At 37.7% G+C, this 19,825-nt stretch overlaps 1 protein-coding gene across 4 annotated transcripts in view; it reads right to left on the bottom strand.

The window, feature by feature from the left end:
- Window positions 1-19,825, bottom strand: part of LOC145987929 (phospholipid-transporting ATPase ABCA3-like) — a 178,303-nt gene that overhangs the window by 94,932 nt on the left and 63,546 nt on the right. For 2 of the 4 annotated variants that reach the window (XM_083122749.1, XM_083122748.1), the window contains one exon: window positions 717-1,104. In XM_083122749.1, coding sequence (XP_082978875.1) covers window positions 717-1,035 — 319 coding nt within the window. In that variant the 5' untranslated portion in view covers window positions 1,036-1,104. Of the gene's footprint in view, window positions 1-716; window positions 1,105-8,887; window positions 8,904-17,757; window positions 17,774-19,825 lie in introns of those variants that run through there. The other 2 variants (XM_083122751.1, XM_083122750.1) reach the window with 2 other exon arrangements.

Raw genomic sequence — 19,825 nt, 5'->3', positions numbered from 1 at the left:
CAGACCCATTCGCTTGCTATACGGCAGCAACCATTAGGCTTCGCTGTGCTTGATCTTGTTGAGGGTGCAACCTATTTCGAAAACGACTCAAAACGAAAAATTTGGCAAAGCAGAACACCACGAGAATTTCCCCTTACCACGGCAACTGCCAAGCTGATTGGTTCAGTGGTTTATGTGACACCCCCTGGCTTTTGTCCCTGGGCACTTTGCACAATCTCATGAAAGATATGTAGAGGTATGTGGGGGTAGAGCCCCATACATTCTTCGATCCCGGCCATTTTGGAGGTGATGTGATCAACAGCATAAGATGGCCACCATTACCCCACCCAGGTACCTATTTATTTGGGACTGGGTGAGCCCCAGAGCTGTTTCATGTGGGGACAAGGCCAGAAAATTTTCAATCTTAGATCACTCACCTCAGGAATCAAACCTGGGTCTGCTGTGGGGCAGTCATATGTCCTACCGACTAGACCACCATGGCTCTATGACTCTATTACCTAATAAAAATACCTCTAGGCTCAAACTTCATTGTTTCCTAATACAAAATCATAGGAATGTTACTGCTTCTATGAAGCCAATGGTCCCATGTTCAAATCCTAAGTACGGAAGTTCCATCAACAATGCAATAAATAACCAGTCATCCTCTTTGTTGCAAATATCCTAGACAAAGAAAACTACATAAAGTAACCAAAATGCATACAAGTAAAAATACTAACCTGCATCCTGATATCTTATTAAATTCAGTTTCTCCACAACTTTGTTCATCAGTTTTTCAGTGAAATTGTTATGTGGTGCATAAGCAATTTTTCTTACACTTAGAGAGGTTATTACTTCCTTTTCAAGAGTCGGCTGAAATGTTGTGGGGTGATCTACATAATATGGACTAAATCCGTTTGCTTGGCTTCTGAGGACAGCAAGAATTATGAAAAGTAACACGGGAATCAAAAATTCAAGCAATGTCAGAAACCAATGTCTCCGACGAACCAAAATGTTCTTCCATAGAAGCAAACCAAATTTCCTGAAAATATTCCCCATCCTTTTCCTTTATATCATGTGATTATGATAATCTTCGTATAGATGAAATTTGGAAGATAGATTCTCTATCTGAAATGAAACAAAAAGAAAATAATCAATCAGTTATAACTACTAAGAAAAATAACTTGAATAAACCCAGTATCATACAACACTTAAGTTGATCCTGATTTCAGGATAAAATACTAGATTCCTTATATCAAGCTAATCTGTGAGATTTATTTTCCTAAATACAGAGTGCCTAAATTCCTGATGGGGGCAAAGTAGAATTTGTTCTTCAAGATTATCCTGACTTAAATGAAACTACCAATCACATAAGAGGAACGTAAATTCAACTGACTGTTTTCTTTTACATAGGACATGATTTGAGGGAAAATAAAGAATCTGAAAATTTCAAACTTTACACAGGGCCGGATTAACCTATGGGCAACTGGTGCAATTGTATTTGAAAAATAAAAAAAACCTCAATATTGTTGTATGTCTACACTCTTCTGGATCCAATTGTAGCACAGCTCTCAGTCGATCTGTTTGTAGATATCTGAAGCTCAGTATACTTTATACCATGGCTTGATTTGGCTGTGGTGTGGAAATAAGGCACACTTATTCAAACAATCAATTCTCAGATACGAAGTACATAACTTTCTTTCGTTAATAACATCGTATTAGAGCTGTGAGTTTTTCTAGGGAAAAAAATTGTGGAGATACTAGCGCTCTCTCTTGGTGCATCAGTGAACTATGGGACACCTAACTTTAAGCAGCGCTTTTGTGAACCACGCTAACATAAGCTAACGGATGGCGGAATGAGTTGATTGTTTATTTTCAGCTTTCGCTCATTGAGTACTTTTCTCAACAGTATGTGACTTGTGTGTTATTGTTGAGTACTGACATATGACGGCTATATGTGTTCTTCACAGCATCACCTCACTGTTATCAAACATCGGTGGATAAATTTAGACAATCAGAAGGGAAATACTATGTTCCCAAGAATTTAAGTGAGACTTGGCGGGCATGTAGAGTAGATGCCACAAAAGCCATAGTCCAAGGTTACGAAAAATTTAAGGAAGCTCTTGTCGAAATAGGCAATGACAAAGAAGAGAAGGGTATTGTAAGAAGTGAAGAGAATGGGCTCTCTTGGCAGATATCGTCCCTGGAAATCGCATTGTTAGCCGTCTTCTGGAATGACATTTTAGAGAGATTTGATGCTACGAGCAAAATACTCCAGGATCCAAGGTTAGTTCTTCAGTCTTCCATTGATTGATTGATTGATTGATTTATTAGCATCCATTCAACTTTACAAAAGTTTGGAATTGTCACATTGTACATGTACATTTAGAATACATCTATAAAATTATAGTCATAATATAATATATAATACAATAGATAGTATGAGATACAAGATATCGTATAAATAAAAGAGAATAAATGCATACTCAATGTTATTTTCTTGAGACAAATTGGCTAAAAATTTGTTATCTATATTCAATGTTCGCTTCATCTGCAATGACATTATGTACACACACACACACACATATATATATATACACACACAAACATATATTGAGCATTAAATAGTCACCTATACTTACATCTAGATAAATGGAATCGAACAGCAAAGGAAAAATAAAAAAAAAAACTAATGATAGGGCAGTTGTACTTTGTTACATTATTATTGTTATTCCTGCCACTTACGGTGTCAATGTACTCTTGCACTGTGTAAAGACAATGTACCTTTAGGAATCTTTTTAGATGTAACTTGTATACTGGCATTGACTGTGGCCGCGGTGGCTCAGTCGGTAACGCGTCTGACTACCATGCTCAAGGTCCCGGGTTCGATCCCCGGCCGGTTCAAATCCGGGAACTTTTCTAACGGTGGAAGCGGCCCCGGCGCCTACCCAGCGTCGAATAACATGGGTACCTGGGGGAAACCCTGGGGGGTAAAGGCGGTCAGGGGCGTGATGCTGATCACATCACCCCTACTCACGACCGGATCAAGAAAGTGTGGGGCGTTACCCCCACACCCCCTATACGCCTTAATGGCGTGGTGCTATGCACAGGGGAACACTTTACCTTTTTTTTTATACTGGCATTGACTTTATGTTTTTGAATGCATTTGGTAGCATGTTAAATAAGTGTATAGCATCATATGTTACCCCTTTTTGGTAGAATGTGGTATTGTGTAATTCCATATGTAAGTCATTCTTTCCCCTGGTATTGTAGGTGTGGTAGTCCTTATTTGCTGCATGTGTATTTTGACAAATTTTCATGCCCGTTAGCTTCAATATGTAGATCCCACTTTAAATTTTCAGATAGTTGTACGCCAAGAAATTTTATGTTAGATACATATTCTATGCCCTGATCTTGAAAGTTAATTTCTGGAGTTTCACTGCTACAGCTGTTGATTGGAAATCTAATTGCATTTGTTTTTTTAGTGTTTACCACAAGACCATTATTTACTATACACTGAGATGTGTGTGATTGTATTCTTTTTGTTATGTTTCAACCGTTCTGTGTTTGTTCCTGCTATAAGAACAGTTGTATCATCAGCAAAGAGAGTTGCGTTTGCATCTTTGCAGTTCTGTGGAAGGTCATTGATGTAAATTAAAAAAAGTAAGGGTCCTAAAATGGAACCTTGGGGTGCACCATATGTAATACGTTGTTTCTTTGATCGATAATTTCCCTTGTTATTATCCTCATCGATGTGAGTTATGTCTACTATCTGATTCCTGTAAGTTTAGATATGATTTAAACCATTGTTTTGCTACTCCCTGATCCCATACTGCTCCATTTTTTTCACCAAGAGTTTGTGGTTGACAGTGTCAAATGTTTTTGTTAGATCAAGAAAGTGAGAACACAGTGTTCTCTTTTATCCAAAATTTCTCTAATTGCTTCTGTGAATGTGTTTATAGCAGATTGTGTAGATTTTCCTTTGCAAAAACCATGTTGTTGTTCTGAAATGATGGAAAATTTGTTGAAAAATGTTATTAATCTATTGTACATAACCCTTTCGAGTATTTTTGAGATGACTGGGAGAAGAAAGATTGGTCTGTAATTACTCATTTCATTTTTTGACCCTTTCTTGTGCAGAGGTTTTATTATGACAGTCTTTAGCTGTTCTGGATATTTACCGGTAAGGAGACTTAGATTAACTACATGACATATTGGACCAGATAGGTGTGCGGCACATTTTTTTATTACAATGTCAGGTATCTCATCTATGCAGAATAATTGTTTTTCAAGCAACTTATTAAGCTAAATATTTCCTTCTCGTCTGCTGGGAGTAAGTATATACTACAATCCTCTTTAGTTATATCACTTGTTTATAATTTTGTTTTTGGATGTTTTTTGTTATTTTTTCTACTATCCCAGTAAAGTATTTATTGAAAGTTGATGCTACATCTTGGGGATTGACCACACTTTTGCCTTCGTGTTTTAGTGATATGTTGTCTTTGTATTTTTCTTTCCCTACTATACCAAATTCGGTTTTTGCAATATGCCACAAGGTTTTTTTGTTTGTTATTTCAGTCTAGGATCATATTGCTATTATAGTCTTTTTTTGTTTTCTTGACTGAGATTTCAATCTCCTTTCTTTTTTCCTTTAGATATGAATTGAATGTTTCACTTTTAAACGGGTGTCTGCATTTATTCATTATGATGAAATCTTTCCAGTTTTCTTTGATGTCGGGTGTTATCCAATTTGATTTTGTTTCAATGTATATTTTTTTTTCTTATTTTGGGAAATGCTAAATCAAATGAGTATGAAATGGCAGACAGCAATGTCTCGTATGCTTCATTCACATCAGTTTGGTAGTATAGGTCATCCCACGATTCTCTACTTATTAAGTAGTTAAAGTAACTAAAATTAGCTTCAATAAATTCTCTTTCTGTGGTATTTAAGTGTCTATATTGTGTATGTGTTTGGTTTGTGTTTTGTGCTGCAGTAATTTTTATGCATTGTGCCTCATGGTCTGAAAAGCCAGTACTAATTGTATTGACACTGTATACAAATAAGTTGGTGATTAAGAAAACCTGATCAATTGCTGTTTTTGAAGTTGATGTGATTCGTGTAGATAATCTCACAACTGCTGTCAAATTGTGAGCTTTCATGAATATTTCTACCTCATTTCCTATTTTTTGACTCAGGAAATCAATGTTAAAATCTCCTATTAGTATGGATTTGATTTTTTTTTTTTTTGGAATAAGCATCTAATATTACATCTAGTTTTCTAGTAAAGTTGTTGATATTACTATCGGGTGTTCTGTATGCACAAATTAATACTAGCCTAAGTGGTGGAAATTCAACTATGGAACTTTCAAATTCTTTTTCCTTTTTCAGGTAGTTGAGTTGTTTGCTCTCTTTTGCCTTAATGTTATTTTTTACGAATATGCATGACCCACCCCTGATTTTATTTTCTCTGCAGAAACTGGTTCCTAGGGTAAAATTTGGAAAGTTTATGTAGTTAAGATCATCTTTTTGCAGCCAGTGTTCTGTCAGACAAATTACATCAATGTTACATAATTCATTTTGCAAAAATATGTCTAAATTAAGCTTTTTTTGCTGTGGTAAGGCTTTGTACGTTTTGATGAAATATATTTAATGTGTTTTCTTTTGCATTTACTTTTTTATCATGAGTACCTTTCCCTTCTTCTTTTTTTTTTTTTTTTATAATCACTCTTGTCACTTGGTTCTACAATAAGAAATCTTCATGAAATTTTTGTGGTACACGGACTCTTCTTGACAGTCTTAGAGCTCCATCAGTTGTATTCGCAATTTCAGATTTTTCATTTTTTTCCGGTGGGTTGTCACTCACTTCATCTTCACGGTGGAGCACATTACACAAAGATTCTTTACTCACCTTTTTGGTAGTAATGTTTGTTACCTTTTCCCTTTCAACTGCATCTTTTTCAGTTATCTTCTCGAGATGATTTCACTATTCAGCACTTGCACTAGAATTGTTTCCTTCTACTTTCCAATAGATTGAGGTGCAGGGAGGATTATGGTAACATTGACATTTTGAGATCTTTAAAGAAGTTCGTAGAATCAAAAAGGAACTCGTTTTCTGAATATGAGGAGATAACCAGAAGAAGAAGTGGCACAGAAGAGTACCATAAGGAACACTCACATCAGCGTGAGTTTCTACGGAAGAAACACTCACGTCACGTGAGAAAAGTCCGACTGAATCCTCTTGACTATGAAAATGAACCTCAAATCCACCTCTCGCCTAGTGAACATTTCAGAGTGGAAAGTTTTCTACCAGTGATTGATAAAATCACCTCATCACTCGCAGGCAGGATTTTCCCTATGAAACTGTCGCAAAGAGGTTCAGTATTCTAAATGAACTTGCAGTGGCAACTACATCACAAATTATATCCGCAGCTCATGAGCTTGTGAGCATCTACGAGGAGGAGCTGCAACCCTCGATAGAGAATGATCTGATAGAGTTTGCACACATAGTAAGCAGTAGCAATTTCAAACATCAGGAAGACAATGGAACTGTGTATATATATATAATATTGTATGTAAGGAGCTGTTCCGCAGTATATTTCCCAATGTTGAAATTCTCTTTAGAATGTATTTGTTCTTAATGGTAATGAACTGCAGTGGAGAAAGATCTTTCTCAAAAATGAAATTAGTGAAAAACAGGGTTCATGCTGCCATGGGAAGGATCGCTTATCTAATCTTCATTTATTAAGCATTGAACATGAACTTCTTCGTGAATTGGACTTCGATTATATAGTAGATGAATTTTCGGCGAAAATGGCAAGTAAAGTTTGTCTACTATAACTGTTAAGCCTTTGGGAATTTTCTTGATTAACCATGCATATGTAGTGACATATTTACTTTTAATTGTAAATAATATCATTTATAATAAATTATGTACGTAAGTACAGTCTACTGCTCAGTTCTCTGTTTCCATCTGAACCCCCTTAGTATTTACTATATATTGTAGTTACGGTGTTCACTCTTCATAATATACTGTAGACATTTAGACGCAGAATTTTACTGCTGCTATAGCGCTACAATTTTCGTCCCGTAACTTTATTTTACTGCGCTATTCTCCCTGCAAACATATCTGTGATATGTTCGATTGTGAATGACTACTGATTCTAAAATCAAGTCTACCATTTCAACTGCTGAAAATTGGTTGATAACATATTGAGCTGATAAAGCTCCAAGTGTATAATTAGTGTGATCTTCAGAACTTTAATGAAGTGTTAAATGTGAACTATTTATAATAGTACAAGAGTTAAAAGAGGTAGAGATGCAGAGGCATTTTCTGGCATAATTTTCACATTCATCTTGTATACTGTTACAATCAAATCCCCATAGGAACACCTGCACGCTCCTGAAATTCGAGAGATGTACAGATATTTGATACTTTTAAAATCTGGTACATTGCTGTAAAGAAAAAAAAAACTATCGCTCCTCCTCCACACAATAGTTTTCCAAATCATAAACTATGATCATGAAAGTGGTATGACAAGTACAGAGCCTTTTCTATAAACTTCAGTACTGTCTACTTGTACAAAAGTTATTCATCCAATATTTTTATAACCTATGTGTGGAAATGATGATAGGATTCTATAGAGCGACCACAAGGAAAAGAACCTGCGACGAAAAGTCTCCATGCACCTTCCCCTTCTTCTGTTACACTCAGGCCATAAGGAAGCATGCTCCACTCTGACGCTCCCCTCCACGTGGGAATACGCTGCACAGGAGTCGCTGGTCTGCGCAGGCTTTTTTGCTTGTGCTTCCACTATAGGGATGGTACAGAGAATGTGACATAGCTTGCATTTTCACAACAACTAGCAATATTCTCGTTTTTCTTCATCACTTCGAAAATTATTTCTCGAAGTCAGCTGCTACTACAAGAAAGCAATTCAAAATTAAAGTAAAAGTTCAACTACATGTATATCCAACGACATTTACAATATTGGAGGGACAGAATACTTGTTGTTTCAAGGGCGTGGTGTAGTGGTGTCGATCTCAGTGGCAAAGTGGTTAGCACAGCATGCTACAATGCCAGGGGTTCCAGGTTCGAGTCCCAGGTAAGGCATGGGTATTTGTGTTTGTCCAAATGATAAAAACTGAAAATTGAGAAAACCGAGAAATGGAAAATTGAGAAAATGTGAAAAACGGGAGATACTACAGCTTAGGGGTATATATAAAAAAAAGTGGTTAGAGTTCTCGATTGGGCTTTGATCCTAGGTCTTTGGTCCCAGGTTTGATCCTCCTTACGAGGTGTTCTCTTTTGTTTAATTCTCATTTTATTAATAAAGAGCATGGTGACATTATTTGTAATAGCAGTGTAAAGTGGTTACATTCTTCTGCATCTAGAATTTATATAAAAAAATAAATGAATTGACACACGATCAACGAGATATTTTCAGTTATAAGATCTTGAAATATGATACTCTACGATAATTGTGTTCTGCTTTAAAGACATTGACAAATATTAATGAAATAACTATTTATATTTGTGGCAATTCAAGACATAACTAATTTTACCCCTTTTCCCACTCAAGTTCAATGCAAGGATACCTCCCCTGAATGAAAAGTTTTCATCATGTTCAATTCTCCATTAAATGTTTTCATCGATTCGTACTACCTTCGTTTTGTTTATTACAAACAAGTACTCTTTGTACGTTACGTGTAGAAGGAGAGTTGCATCTACATTTCACATTGGTCAGCTCCTTCTACCTCCTTTCGGGAGCAAAAGCTTGTAGGGTAGTGGTTACCGTTAAGAATTGTCAACCTGCTGTGCTGGTCGTAGGTTCAAACCCCTCCCCTCTTATAAATATTAAAATTACATTCATGTTTTAGTGGTATAATCACAGGTAAAATAAATGATCTTACGTGGAATATTTTATCTTTCTCTGAACTCAGCCAAAATAGTCCGTGAGCCAGGACCTCAAATTTAGGCGATCGGTACCACTCGGGGGAATAGGTTCTCATATGATTTTTTTTCAAGTATGGATGCCTGGAACTGGCATGTGTGATAGCATCTCATAACTTTTTGCTTTTTATATAATATTATTGAATTAGTAACCATAGCCGAAAAATAATGGTTTTTCATATTTTTTATAAATATCATGTAAATTGATCACAATATTTGAATAAATAAATTTAATTTCATCAGACTTATTAAATTCAATATTATTTTATAATAATTATAACTATTAAGTGTAATAATATTAATATAATCCTTACAATAATAAAAAAAATATTATATTGTTTATATACTGACATAGATTAAATGCATAAGTTTTACTTACAATTTTCAATAATAATAGTGGCTAAATCTTAAATATGCATGTATGTTATAATTTAACATAAACAAAATTTTAATATTTACATTCTCATCATCATCATCTTCTGAATAAGTGTTGTCGCTGATTGATCTTCACATGTGGGTAGTCGGCACTTGGCAGTGCACCTGATGTTATTTAGACATAGTACGCAGTTTGTAGTTTATAATGAATTGGTTGGTTGATTGATTTGGTGTCCACTTTATGCACAGGAAGGCAATCGGGACTGGATCTACAGTTTAAAGTGGGATCCGAACTACTATATGTCTCTACCGAGTATCGAACCTGAGACCCCTTCATTACAAGGCGGTGATGCTACCACTGCACCATCGGGGAGACAGTTTCTAATGGAGTTGCAAGCTAGTAGATCTAACAGAGTTTAAGATGCTGGCTGCCATTCCATCAATTCCATTACCAGCTCATCTGCTCCATCATGTTTTTTTCAATGCCCACCTTCTCCCACTTGGTCTAGGTGTACGTGGATTATTCAGAAGACATCTCTTGCTTATAGTGGATTGAATCGCACGTTAAGCATGTTCCTTGCAAGTTGATAAATGTCTATCTCACCCTTCTTTGCACAGAATAGATGACATGTCATGTCATTCACACAATGTACGGAATATTTTGGAGCATACAGTAAGCACGAGAACTACAGTTTGCCCATTACTATTTCATTGAGATCCCATTCATCTCCGAGGGTGCGAAATTGTTTTCTGTGTTTGTCTGTTGGCAGGAAAGATGCACTTATTTTTCCTTTTCCTGCAAATGCACATGGAGACTTATCACATCTCGACAAACATTTTAATAAGAATTGAAGTTATTTTCTTAATGTCAAGAACCCACATGGGTATTTTAGTACTATATTTCAGAAAGAATTTAACCATGATTCTTGCATGGAATCTCAAGCACACAATACACACACACATCTGTGTCATCTGAGCCTCTCATTACCGATTCATAACCCTAATTAGCAGTGACAGTATTTACCAACAAATTACCATCTCTTCTTCATGTTTGCTGTTGAGATTGAGCACTTTGGGGCTCCCTTCAGATGTGATGTTCCATCATTTATATCCACAGATATTTCAAAAGATTTACAAAATGATCTGGTTTCCTACATTAGTTAACGAGAAATGCAATTAGAGTTGTTTTATTCAGTACGTGACTTATGAATTTCCTTCACTTTCTGACAATCTGGGAAGATGAGATGCTCTGTGACTGATGCCCGAATTCTTCCCATGTGATTATCCTTTCGGTGTTCTTTATAGACGTCTCATTGTATCAAACAGACAACGATTCTTGGACTAGTATTTCCTTCTGGAAAGCAATGGACAAGGCAGATAGACCTCACCAAAGTTTGACTCCTCTTCTTTCACTCTCTGAATAAGAGCCATACCATCAATCGCCGTGGCTGAATTTCTAGATATTTCCTCAGGGAAAATAACATTTTTTCTGCAGGTATGTCTTTGAAGCACATGATATTTGAGTTCCAAGAGAAAGCCCATTTGAAGATTCCGATCCTGCGCTGTCACAATAATTCGACCAAATAGTGTCTTGTCTGATAATTGACCTGCCATAACTATCCACTGCCTTCTTTGTGGATCAATAGAGGAACAGAAAGAACTAGACTAAAATCATGTAGAACCAATGTTTATGCAACTAAAAGAACATTCAGAGAACAGATACAGTAGAGTATGGATTAGTACTAGAGGCCAGCATAGTCTGCCTTTTACCTACCCACTGCCCGCTTGCACGCGATAACAGGTTTACCTGCTCGCCTGCCCACGGCAACGAGTCGACTTGCGTCTTTACCCGGGTTCTTGGTCTTCAAGGCGCTCTGCGCTTACAAGGTACCTGGGCATTCAACAAGACCCGGGCGCCTGCAAAACCTGCTGGAAGGAAACAGCCCTCCGGCAGCGTGTCGCTCCAGGAGTTTCATCACCACGTGGACGGCTGCAGCCAGTGTTGCCTACTTACGTAGCTACTAAATCCTACGAAGTCCTAGGAGGAGCTTCTTCTCCAAGGAGAATTTATATACTTAGCGATTTCAGTTCAGCGTAAGCAGTTTTTATCTTATTGCCAGGAAATGCACGCAATATTACAGTTTCATTTATCTAAATGAATGATCGAGCAAACAAAAATCTCCTCACTGAAAACTAATTGTTTTTCATTGCATGGTGCCTTAACCAGGCACGCAGTGGCGCAACCAGAGGGGTCAGGGTGCATTGCTCACAACCTTGGACGGAAATTGTCTTGCGGAGGGGTCAGGGTATGGGTCAAACATTAAAGTACAAGTCTCATCAAGTTCAATGCCGTAGCAAAGGGGTAGCGGGAGTCGGCCCTGAGCGCCGAACGATCTAAGTGAGAAAAGTTTTAAAACAGAGAATGCTATGGCGGCCCGTGATATTATTTGCTATTAATGTTGGTTTGTTACGGGTTGGATGAATTAATTATGTAATACGTCGCTCCATGTGAAAAGAAAATATTGTAGATGGAAATTTTACATGCCATATGTATGTACTTTCGGAATGCATTTATCATGCACTTTCTTTCTTTCAAAAATAGTTTGTGTGCTTGTTTTCCATTATTAGCTAATGTGAAATTGACGTGTTGAAAAAAAATATTTCTAATCCTCTGTTTCAACACAAATGCGTGAGAACCGACTTCTACCCCCTTTTTGCGTGATTTATGAGGATAATAATGCCTTTCATGCTACTTTATTACTATTATTAAGATTGTTGTTGTTGTTACGTTTATCCAAGTACTTGCCGCCCCCCCAAACGAGGGTAACGGCAATGCCCCTGGCTGGCTACGGCCCTGGTGTTCGCAGTAGAACAGTGTGTTGTTTGACTCGCGACCTCAGCGTCGAACGTGACATGTTTCAGTCCTGCCCTATATCACTATATATACGAATATTGGTTATTTACGACATATACTTATGGATCCTGTGCCACGGAAAACCTATTTCAATATGTGTGTGGGGGGGGGGGGGGTAGCAACATTCGTAAATCTAATTTCATTGGTGATGTGGCTTACGAAGCTTTGAGTTCCCTTTTTTAAGTAGTGAAAATCTATTGCAGTTGGCAACACTGCAGAACGGTGTGGGCCCGGTGCAGTTTCTACTCGAAGCAACTACGTCATGCAGAGGGAGGGGTCTGCAGTTGATCGAAAGAACGAACTGAGACCTACTAGGTATCGTAAGACTGCGGGTACCCGGCGGGTCTACAATGCCTGCCAGGAACGATCTGGGCAGGTGGCCATACAAGCTGCTCAAGCGAGGATGTTGCGCAGGTTGCATGGCATTTCAGGAGCGATGTCTCGCGAACGGGTCTGCTCCAGGTCTTGTGCAGGCCTCTGATTAGTACAGATAACAGAAAGACCCTACAGTCGCTTGCTCACATGATGTGCGTCACTATAGAGCAATGTGTGTACCAATAAAACAGCTCAGAAACGGATAGTCACAGCAGTAACTCACCCCTAGTATGGTGAGTGATCTCGAAAGGCCAACACCGCTGCACATCTGTGTGGCATGGACTAAATGAGATGATCGATGAGAGCTTGGATGATTCCTCGCCACTCTTCACTTTGAGCAATTTCAGCTCTGGAAGAGTTGAGGGAGGTGCCATCCTACCAAGAATGCGTCTGCCAAGTGCATCCCAGACATTCTCTATGGGATTTAAGTCCAGTAATCACGGTGGCTACTCCATACTCAGTATTCCCTCGTCCTCTGGCACGTTATGCACTAACAGAACTCTGCGAGGATAAACATTATCGCCGATGAAAAGGAAACGGCCATCTATTGGATCTGCGCACGGCATGGCAAGAGGTCTGAGGTTCTCGTCTCCATATCTATAAGGCCCGTCAAACTGCCATGTTGGATGAAGTGGAGGTCCGTACGTCCCACAATTTTGATTCCAATCCACAAAATCATTCCACCACCTCCATTTTAGAATGTTTCTTGAACAAAAACAGGTTTATAGCGTGTTCCATGTTCCCTCCAGATTAGGCACGTCTATTGTAAAGCTGAGGGCTGAATCGCAACTCATCGGAGAACACCGCTCAAGCCCATTCGTTGTGGCCCCAATTGCGATGTTCCTCAGCCAAGTTTCTATGGATTGAAAGCTGTACGGTGATGGAACACACACCATGAGTCTATATGCATAGAGACCATCTTTAAGAAGGCGATTGCATACAGTTTGAGATTACATCTGCGCCCTATTGCTGTGAGAATGTCATGTTATAGCTTTGTTGCATTCTGTCGTCTGTTCCAATCGGTTGTTAACAAGATCTGTTGTCTCTTGCTGTTGTTGATCGCGGGCGGCCTTGATCTTGCCTTTGTCACACATTTCTCGTTGTTTGGAACCGAACCTACAGGCAAGAAATGGCATTTTCAGACACTCCAAGAGCTACAGATACCTCTCGCTGTCTGTCCAGCTTACAACCTTTCTATGGCTCTCCACGCCATTAATTCAGGTAAATCGCACTTTAGAGGCGTTGTACAACTTGCCCACGTTCCTCAATGAACTCTTACACTGTCCTTTGACTGCTACTGTCATTCTCACAGCTGCACACTTCAGTTGTTAATTCAGATATATCGGCATTAATGACCGGGCAAATAGCCAATTGACTCCATTGATGGTGTTAAATACCATCCAACATGTCATTTAATTATTAAAATATTCACATATTTTAATTAGTGTTATTACTATAATCTTAAATATTATCATCATTATTATTAATTTAGATCAAAATTACTGTAATTGTGATTTCTAATAGTAAAAGTCAAAATATTAAAAATTATCAAAACTTTCCATTTACATCAAGGTTATCTGGGAAATGGAGTGATAACACACAGAAGGCAAAGAGTTATGACATGCTATCACCTATTTTCCATCTCTAGGCATCCCAACCTTACCGAAAAATCATATTAGAACCCGTCCCCCCGAGTGGTACCGACAATTTGCCTGGCTCAAGGCCTAAAAGGCATTCCCCACCAATCTAATACATTCGCCAATACATTTTAAAATGTTATGGAATGTTTCATGTCTATAATTTGATCAATGCATCAATTCTTGCCGAGACGATATTTTCTGCAACTACCTCTTCTCTCATCTCTTCTGTTCTCTTCTCCTTCTTCTCTGCTTTTATCTCATATCGCCTTGCCTCCTTTTCTCGCCTCTTGTCTCCATCCCACTCTCCTCCACTCCAGTGTTGCCAACCATTTTTCGGCAATATCCCTACAGACGTAGTCAAAATGTCCCTACGCCAAGTAAAGCGACTAAATAAAACAACACCTCATGAGCATGCAAAACAGCAGTGGCGTAGCGTTATAGTACGCCCATACGCCAGGCGTTCCCTGATTTAAAATTTCAAAAATACGTAAATGCTGTAAATGTAAAGTAAATCTTGACTAATTTCATATATGTTTGACCTTCATGGCATTATAATAGCTATTTTTCGCGATCCGCTTGCAACGCTCCACTAACAACACTCGTTCCAGCATTTTTTTCAATGCCTTTCCTGCCTGGACGACGGGCAGGTTCGGCGTAAAGAACTCTATATTCCTTGCTGTCTTTCTGGAGGGAAAGCTTGGACAGGCTTGGATCTCTACAGCACGTGCACAAATGCTCTCTCGTACGCCAGCGTATGGAGCAGAGGGCTACGTGATTGGTTCATGTGACCCTTCCTGCCTTCTGAAGCAGGCGACAGCGGTAGAATTCCTACCCGGTTCTTCGCGCTCGTGCCACTCGTGCTATGTGATGCTACAATACGCAATATTGACTGACGTAACTTTACCAAACTCAAATATACAATTTCTTAATGACCATTGCATTGCATTGCATTATCGCACGAACAGCGATGTGTATTAAAAACTAAAAGATCAACACGGTTTTTGTCAAATAAGTTGGTGAAGTCCTCGTGGTAGAAGTTCAGCCTGTGCCTGCTCTACCACTTAACTCGCAAAACTATTATTTTATTATTATTATTATTTCGTTAGTATCTAACTGCTTAATATTGTGTCAATGGAAATGTTTAGCATTCATTTGAAAACTCTTAACATCGAATGGTCTGTGGACAAAATTATTTTAAAATGTTTATCACCATTCCAAGATGCAATAAACAGTGGTCTGAATTACTAATCGGCACTGTTACGTCAGTAGAGTGTACGATAGTTGGATCATCCACCCACCTCCGTGTCAGAGTGTTTTGCACAGCGCGCCAAGACGACAGAGGTCCCTGGTTCGAATCCCGGCGTTTGCACGGGTGTTCTTTATGAGTGTCCCTTCATCAACTTCAAAAATATCATCACTCATATTCATATTCGCTATTAACCAAAAGTGGTAGAAAAGCGAAGTAAAATAAACCAAATCAATCAGTAGTTGGATCGCCCACAACAATGACGTCTACTGTTGTTCAGAGGCGCTTGTGATTCATGTAGGTTTTCTAATAACTTGCGTCATACCGAAAAGTATAAAACACCAGAGTTCAAAACATTTGTTGCATAGTGAGGCATCTCATTTTCTAGCTAAAACATGCATAGATGATGTTTTATTGAAAACCCAGCTGACTTCAGGCAAATGAACAATACCTGTAGCGACAAGATTATTTTATACAAAAAAACCTAGACTTCAAATTTAAAAGAGATCTCTCTTTTACAGACTTGCAGCACAATATAATGATCTCCCCTCAAATATTGATATATTTTCCTCCGAGTTTGCCTTTCGGTCTTCCATCAGAAGAAATGCCTGTAATTAATATCACATAGTGCCATCTTTTACTTATTTTTCTGTTCATTTGCTATTCACTTTTATGTTGTTTTGTTACTCTTAATTATTTTTTATTTATATATATATATATATATATTATTTATTTTTTATTTTTATGCTTATTATAATTATTGCTTTCTCATTGTTGACAATTTCAGTGTAAAATGGCCACCTGTGCTGTATCTGAAATTTTCTCAATAAATAAATAAATAAGTAAATTATTAAGCAAAAAGGGCCGACCCTTCCTTCGGACTTGGCGTTCCCACTCGAAATGCCCATGCTAAGCCACTGCAAAACAGAAGAAAAAAACATACACATTTACTTAACAAATCTTTGTGTTCGATGATTCCACAATTTATGAATAACGTTGAGTCGTTTACTGTTGATTATGTTATTTGAAGTCATACATGCTGCTGCTGTGAAGAAATAGATGTTGGTTGGTGATGCTGTATTTCCTGCAGTCTTCTTCACGTGCCTTAAGGGAAGAATTTATCACTAAGGAAGAATTTAACAATTCTGGTCACATTTTATTTCTCTTTTTTTGTTTTTGTATCACTTAACATTGAAAATATTCTTTCCGTTTCCGCGTTAGAATGTGGCAATTTTAGCACTATTTTCGCGAGAGTGAAAATGTTTTCAAAAAATAACTTGCCTTCAAAGTTCTTGGTAACCGATAACATGTTCCAAAATTCTGATGGAGATTTGTTAGTTCTTTTTTTTCTCCTCGCTAAAGTATCCAGCTCATTCCAAACGGAGCGCGAAGAAAGTGCAACTGACTGGCAAGTAAGCTTTGCACCTTTGCACAATAAAATGTTATTTTCCAAGATTGAAAAAAGTCTCTACGTTTTCCCTCATTTGGAAAAATATAGTGAAAAGTCCCTACGGTTGGCATCACTGCTCCACTCCTCTTATCTTCTCTCCTGTCTTAGATTTCCGACTCCACTGCACTCTTCTAAGTTGGGTTGCCTAGTTTAAAATGTAGTTGTCCTAAGATTTTTGAGAGACGCTGTACATCGTGCCGCCTCGGTGATTGCGGAGTGAATGCTCTTCTTCTGTCTGCAGGGACCCGTGTTGTTTTCGCCTGGGTGAAACCCCTGTGGCATGTATCGCGTGTAGCTTTACATCTGTCACTATTACTTTGGTTTGAAAGTGAGCTGGGTATCATGTGATAGTTCATTAGGGGGAGTTAATACATTTAGACTTTTGAAATCCAGATTTTGTTCGGGTAAAAATTTGACAACACTGATTCCTTTGACTTGCATGAAGTTCAAGAATCAAAACAAAAAGTCAATGAAACAGTTGGATGACAGTCTCTGAACTTGCATGATTCCATTCCTTACGCTTACAATCATGAATGTTAGAAGAAAATTAACAAAAATAACAACAGGCAGCTTGTGTGCTTCGCGATTAGCTAAAAGTTGAAGAATAAAATACTGTAAATCGCAAATAAACTTGTCTGGTAATGTCTATACATCCCACTGTACATGCCCTGTAAGGAAAACGATTGCATCCCGTGACGTAACATCAAAACACGGTCAGTTGACAGTTTCGTGGAAAGGAAATCGCTGTTCCGGAAGAAAAAGCATGATATCATAATCAGCGTTCGGCTTTTTAGCCTGAGAGAAGAAAAAAACGAAATGTGAACACGTACCTGTTATTGCCCGTGATTGACTTGCTCTACGAAGCACTTGCCTAAATAAAACTACCTCTTCCCTTGTTGCTCAGTGTTTGTAAACAATTGAACTAAAGTGAACTGTCAGAGTTCCGAAGTGAAGTGAGATGCTTATGCTTTCTGATTATGCACTGGCTGGTTGTGTGCCAGGCGAATGTAGCAAGACGAGGAAAATCCCAGCACGCTTGGGGTGTTCAGTGTTGCCAAACACGAATATTAAATAGAGGCTGAATCGTCGTTTTCTATCTCTTGCCTTCTGTCTTTGCTTATTTTTCTCACTATGTGTTCTGTCACTGTTGTAGATAGGCGGAGCTGATGGGGCTCTCCAGAAATTTTCAGAAAATCATAATTTTCAAATGATACCAGCAAAAGGAACTCGGTAAAAATCAGTGTGGTAAATGCCCCCCTTCCTTTAAAATTATTTTTAGTACTTATGAGCATAACACCATAAAGCCTTGTTTCCATTATATGAAAAAAACTAAATATGCTGACTAAAGCAGTAATTTATTTTATTAAAAACATCAACTAAACGTAACGTTTCAACCTTCTAGCAAGGTCTTCTTCAGACTCAGTATCAAGTACAAATGTAACAAGATACAAAAACAGGGCATTATATATACACAAACATTACTCCCTCCAGATTATTAGAAAGTTGTTCTGGAACTTTCTAGCAGGTGGTTTTCCCTTGTCAACTGTACTTTACCTAAAAGGCTAAACATATTTACTTCCATATATAATGTGGTTGGACTTTTTGTCTCACGCTCTTTTCCCTTCATTTTTCTTGGACAAAATGTCCAACCACATTCTATATGGAAGTAAATATGTTTAGCCTTTTAGGTAAAGTACAGTTGACAAGGGAAAACCACCTGCTAGAAAGTTCCAGAACAACTTTCTAATACTCTGGATGGAGTAATGTTTGTGTATATATAATACCCTGTTTTTGTATCTAGTTACATTTGTACTTGATACAGACTCTGAAGAAGACCTTGCTAGAAAGTTGAAACGTTACGTTTAGTTTATGTTTTTAATAAAATAAATTACTGCCTTGGTCAGCATATTTAGTTTTTACTTGTGAGTAGTACAAAAATAGTACAAAATACGGCAAATGAGATTTTGATGGCACAAATATATGGGGTTACAAAGTAACGAAGCCCTTTAAAATGGTCTCCAATTACCATATATCTCTTTGAACAACTTTAAAAACGAAAGTTAAAAATCGTAATTAGAAATTATTTTACAGGGTAATCCCTCCTTCACTGGAACGTAGCTCTGTAATATACACCGTTACAATTCCAGCACCTTCCGAAAAAAATAATTCTGGGTACTCTAGTCTGTTCAGCACCTACCACACATGATTTTAAAATATCTCCAATAACTTTTCTGGTGGTACACTAGCGTACGCGGGTTCCTTGTCGGAGGACGCTGGAATTGTAAAGATGGATAATTATATATCATTGTCCTCGGGCGAGGGGAGAGAGGGGTAGAGACATACAGAGGCGCAACCACGAATTTTTGTCTGGGGGGGCAAGTACCAGGATAAACGTACCACCACCAATAATAATAATAATAATAATAATAATAATAATAATAATAATAATAATAATAACAACAACAACAACAAAAACAATAGTAATTGCATTATTATTATTATTACTAGTGTTAGTAGTAGTAGTAGTAGTAGTAGTATCAAAAACGTTATTATCCTCATAAATTACGCAAAGAGGGGGTAGAAGTCGGTACTAAAGCATTTGTTTGGAACAAACTATTTGAAATATTTTTTCAACACCGTCAATTTCACATTGGCTAATAATGGAAAACAAGCACACAAATTGTATTTTTGAATGGCAAAAAATGAATGATAAATGAATTCCGAAGATAATTCATTTTGTACATACAACATGTATAGCTTTAATTTACAACATATGTTTTACCAATATGCAACATGGAGCAACATATTACTTACAAGCGAGCAAGAACATTTTTAGATCCATTTTTTGCAATTGAAAACAATATTGATTTAATAGGGCACAAATAATTTCACTGGACG

This window comes from Lepisma saccharinum, chromosome 5 (assembly GCF_977018435.1).
Source record: "Lepisma saccharinum chromosome 5, izLepSacc3.1, whole genome shotgun sequence".
Classification (NCBI taxonomy): domain Eukaryota; kingdom Metazoa; phylum Arthropoda; class Insecta; order Zygentoma; family Lepismatidae; genus Lepisma; species Lepisma saccharinum.
Note: the sequence above shows the minus strand (reverse complement) of the source record. Positions and strands in the feature narration are given on the sequence as shown.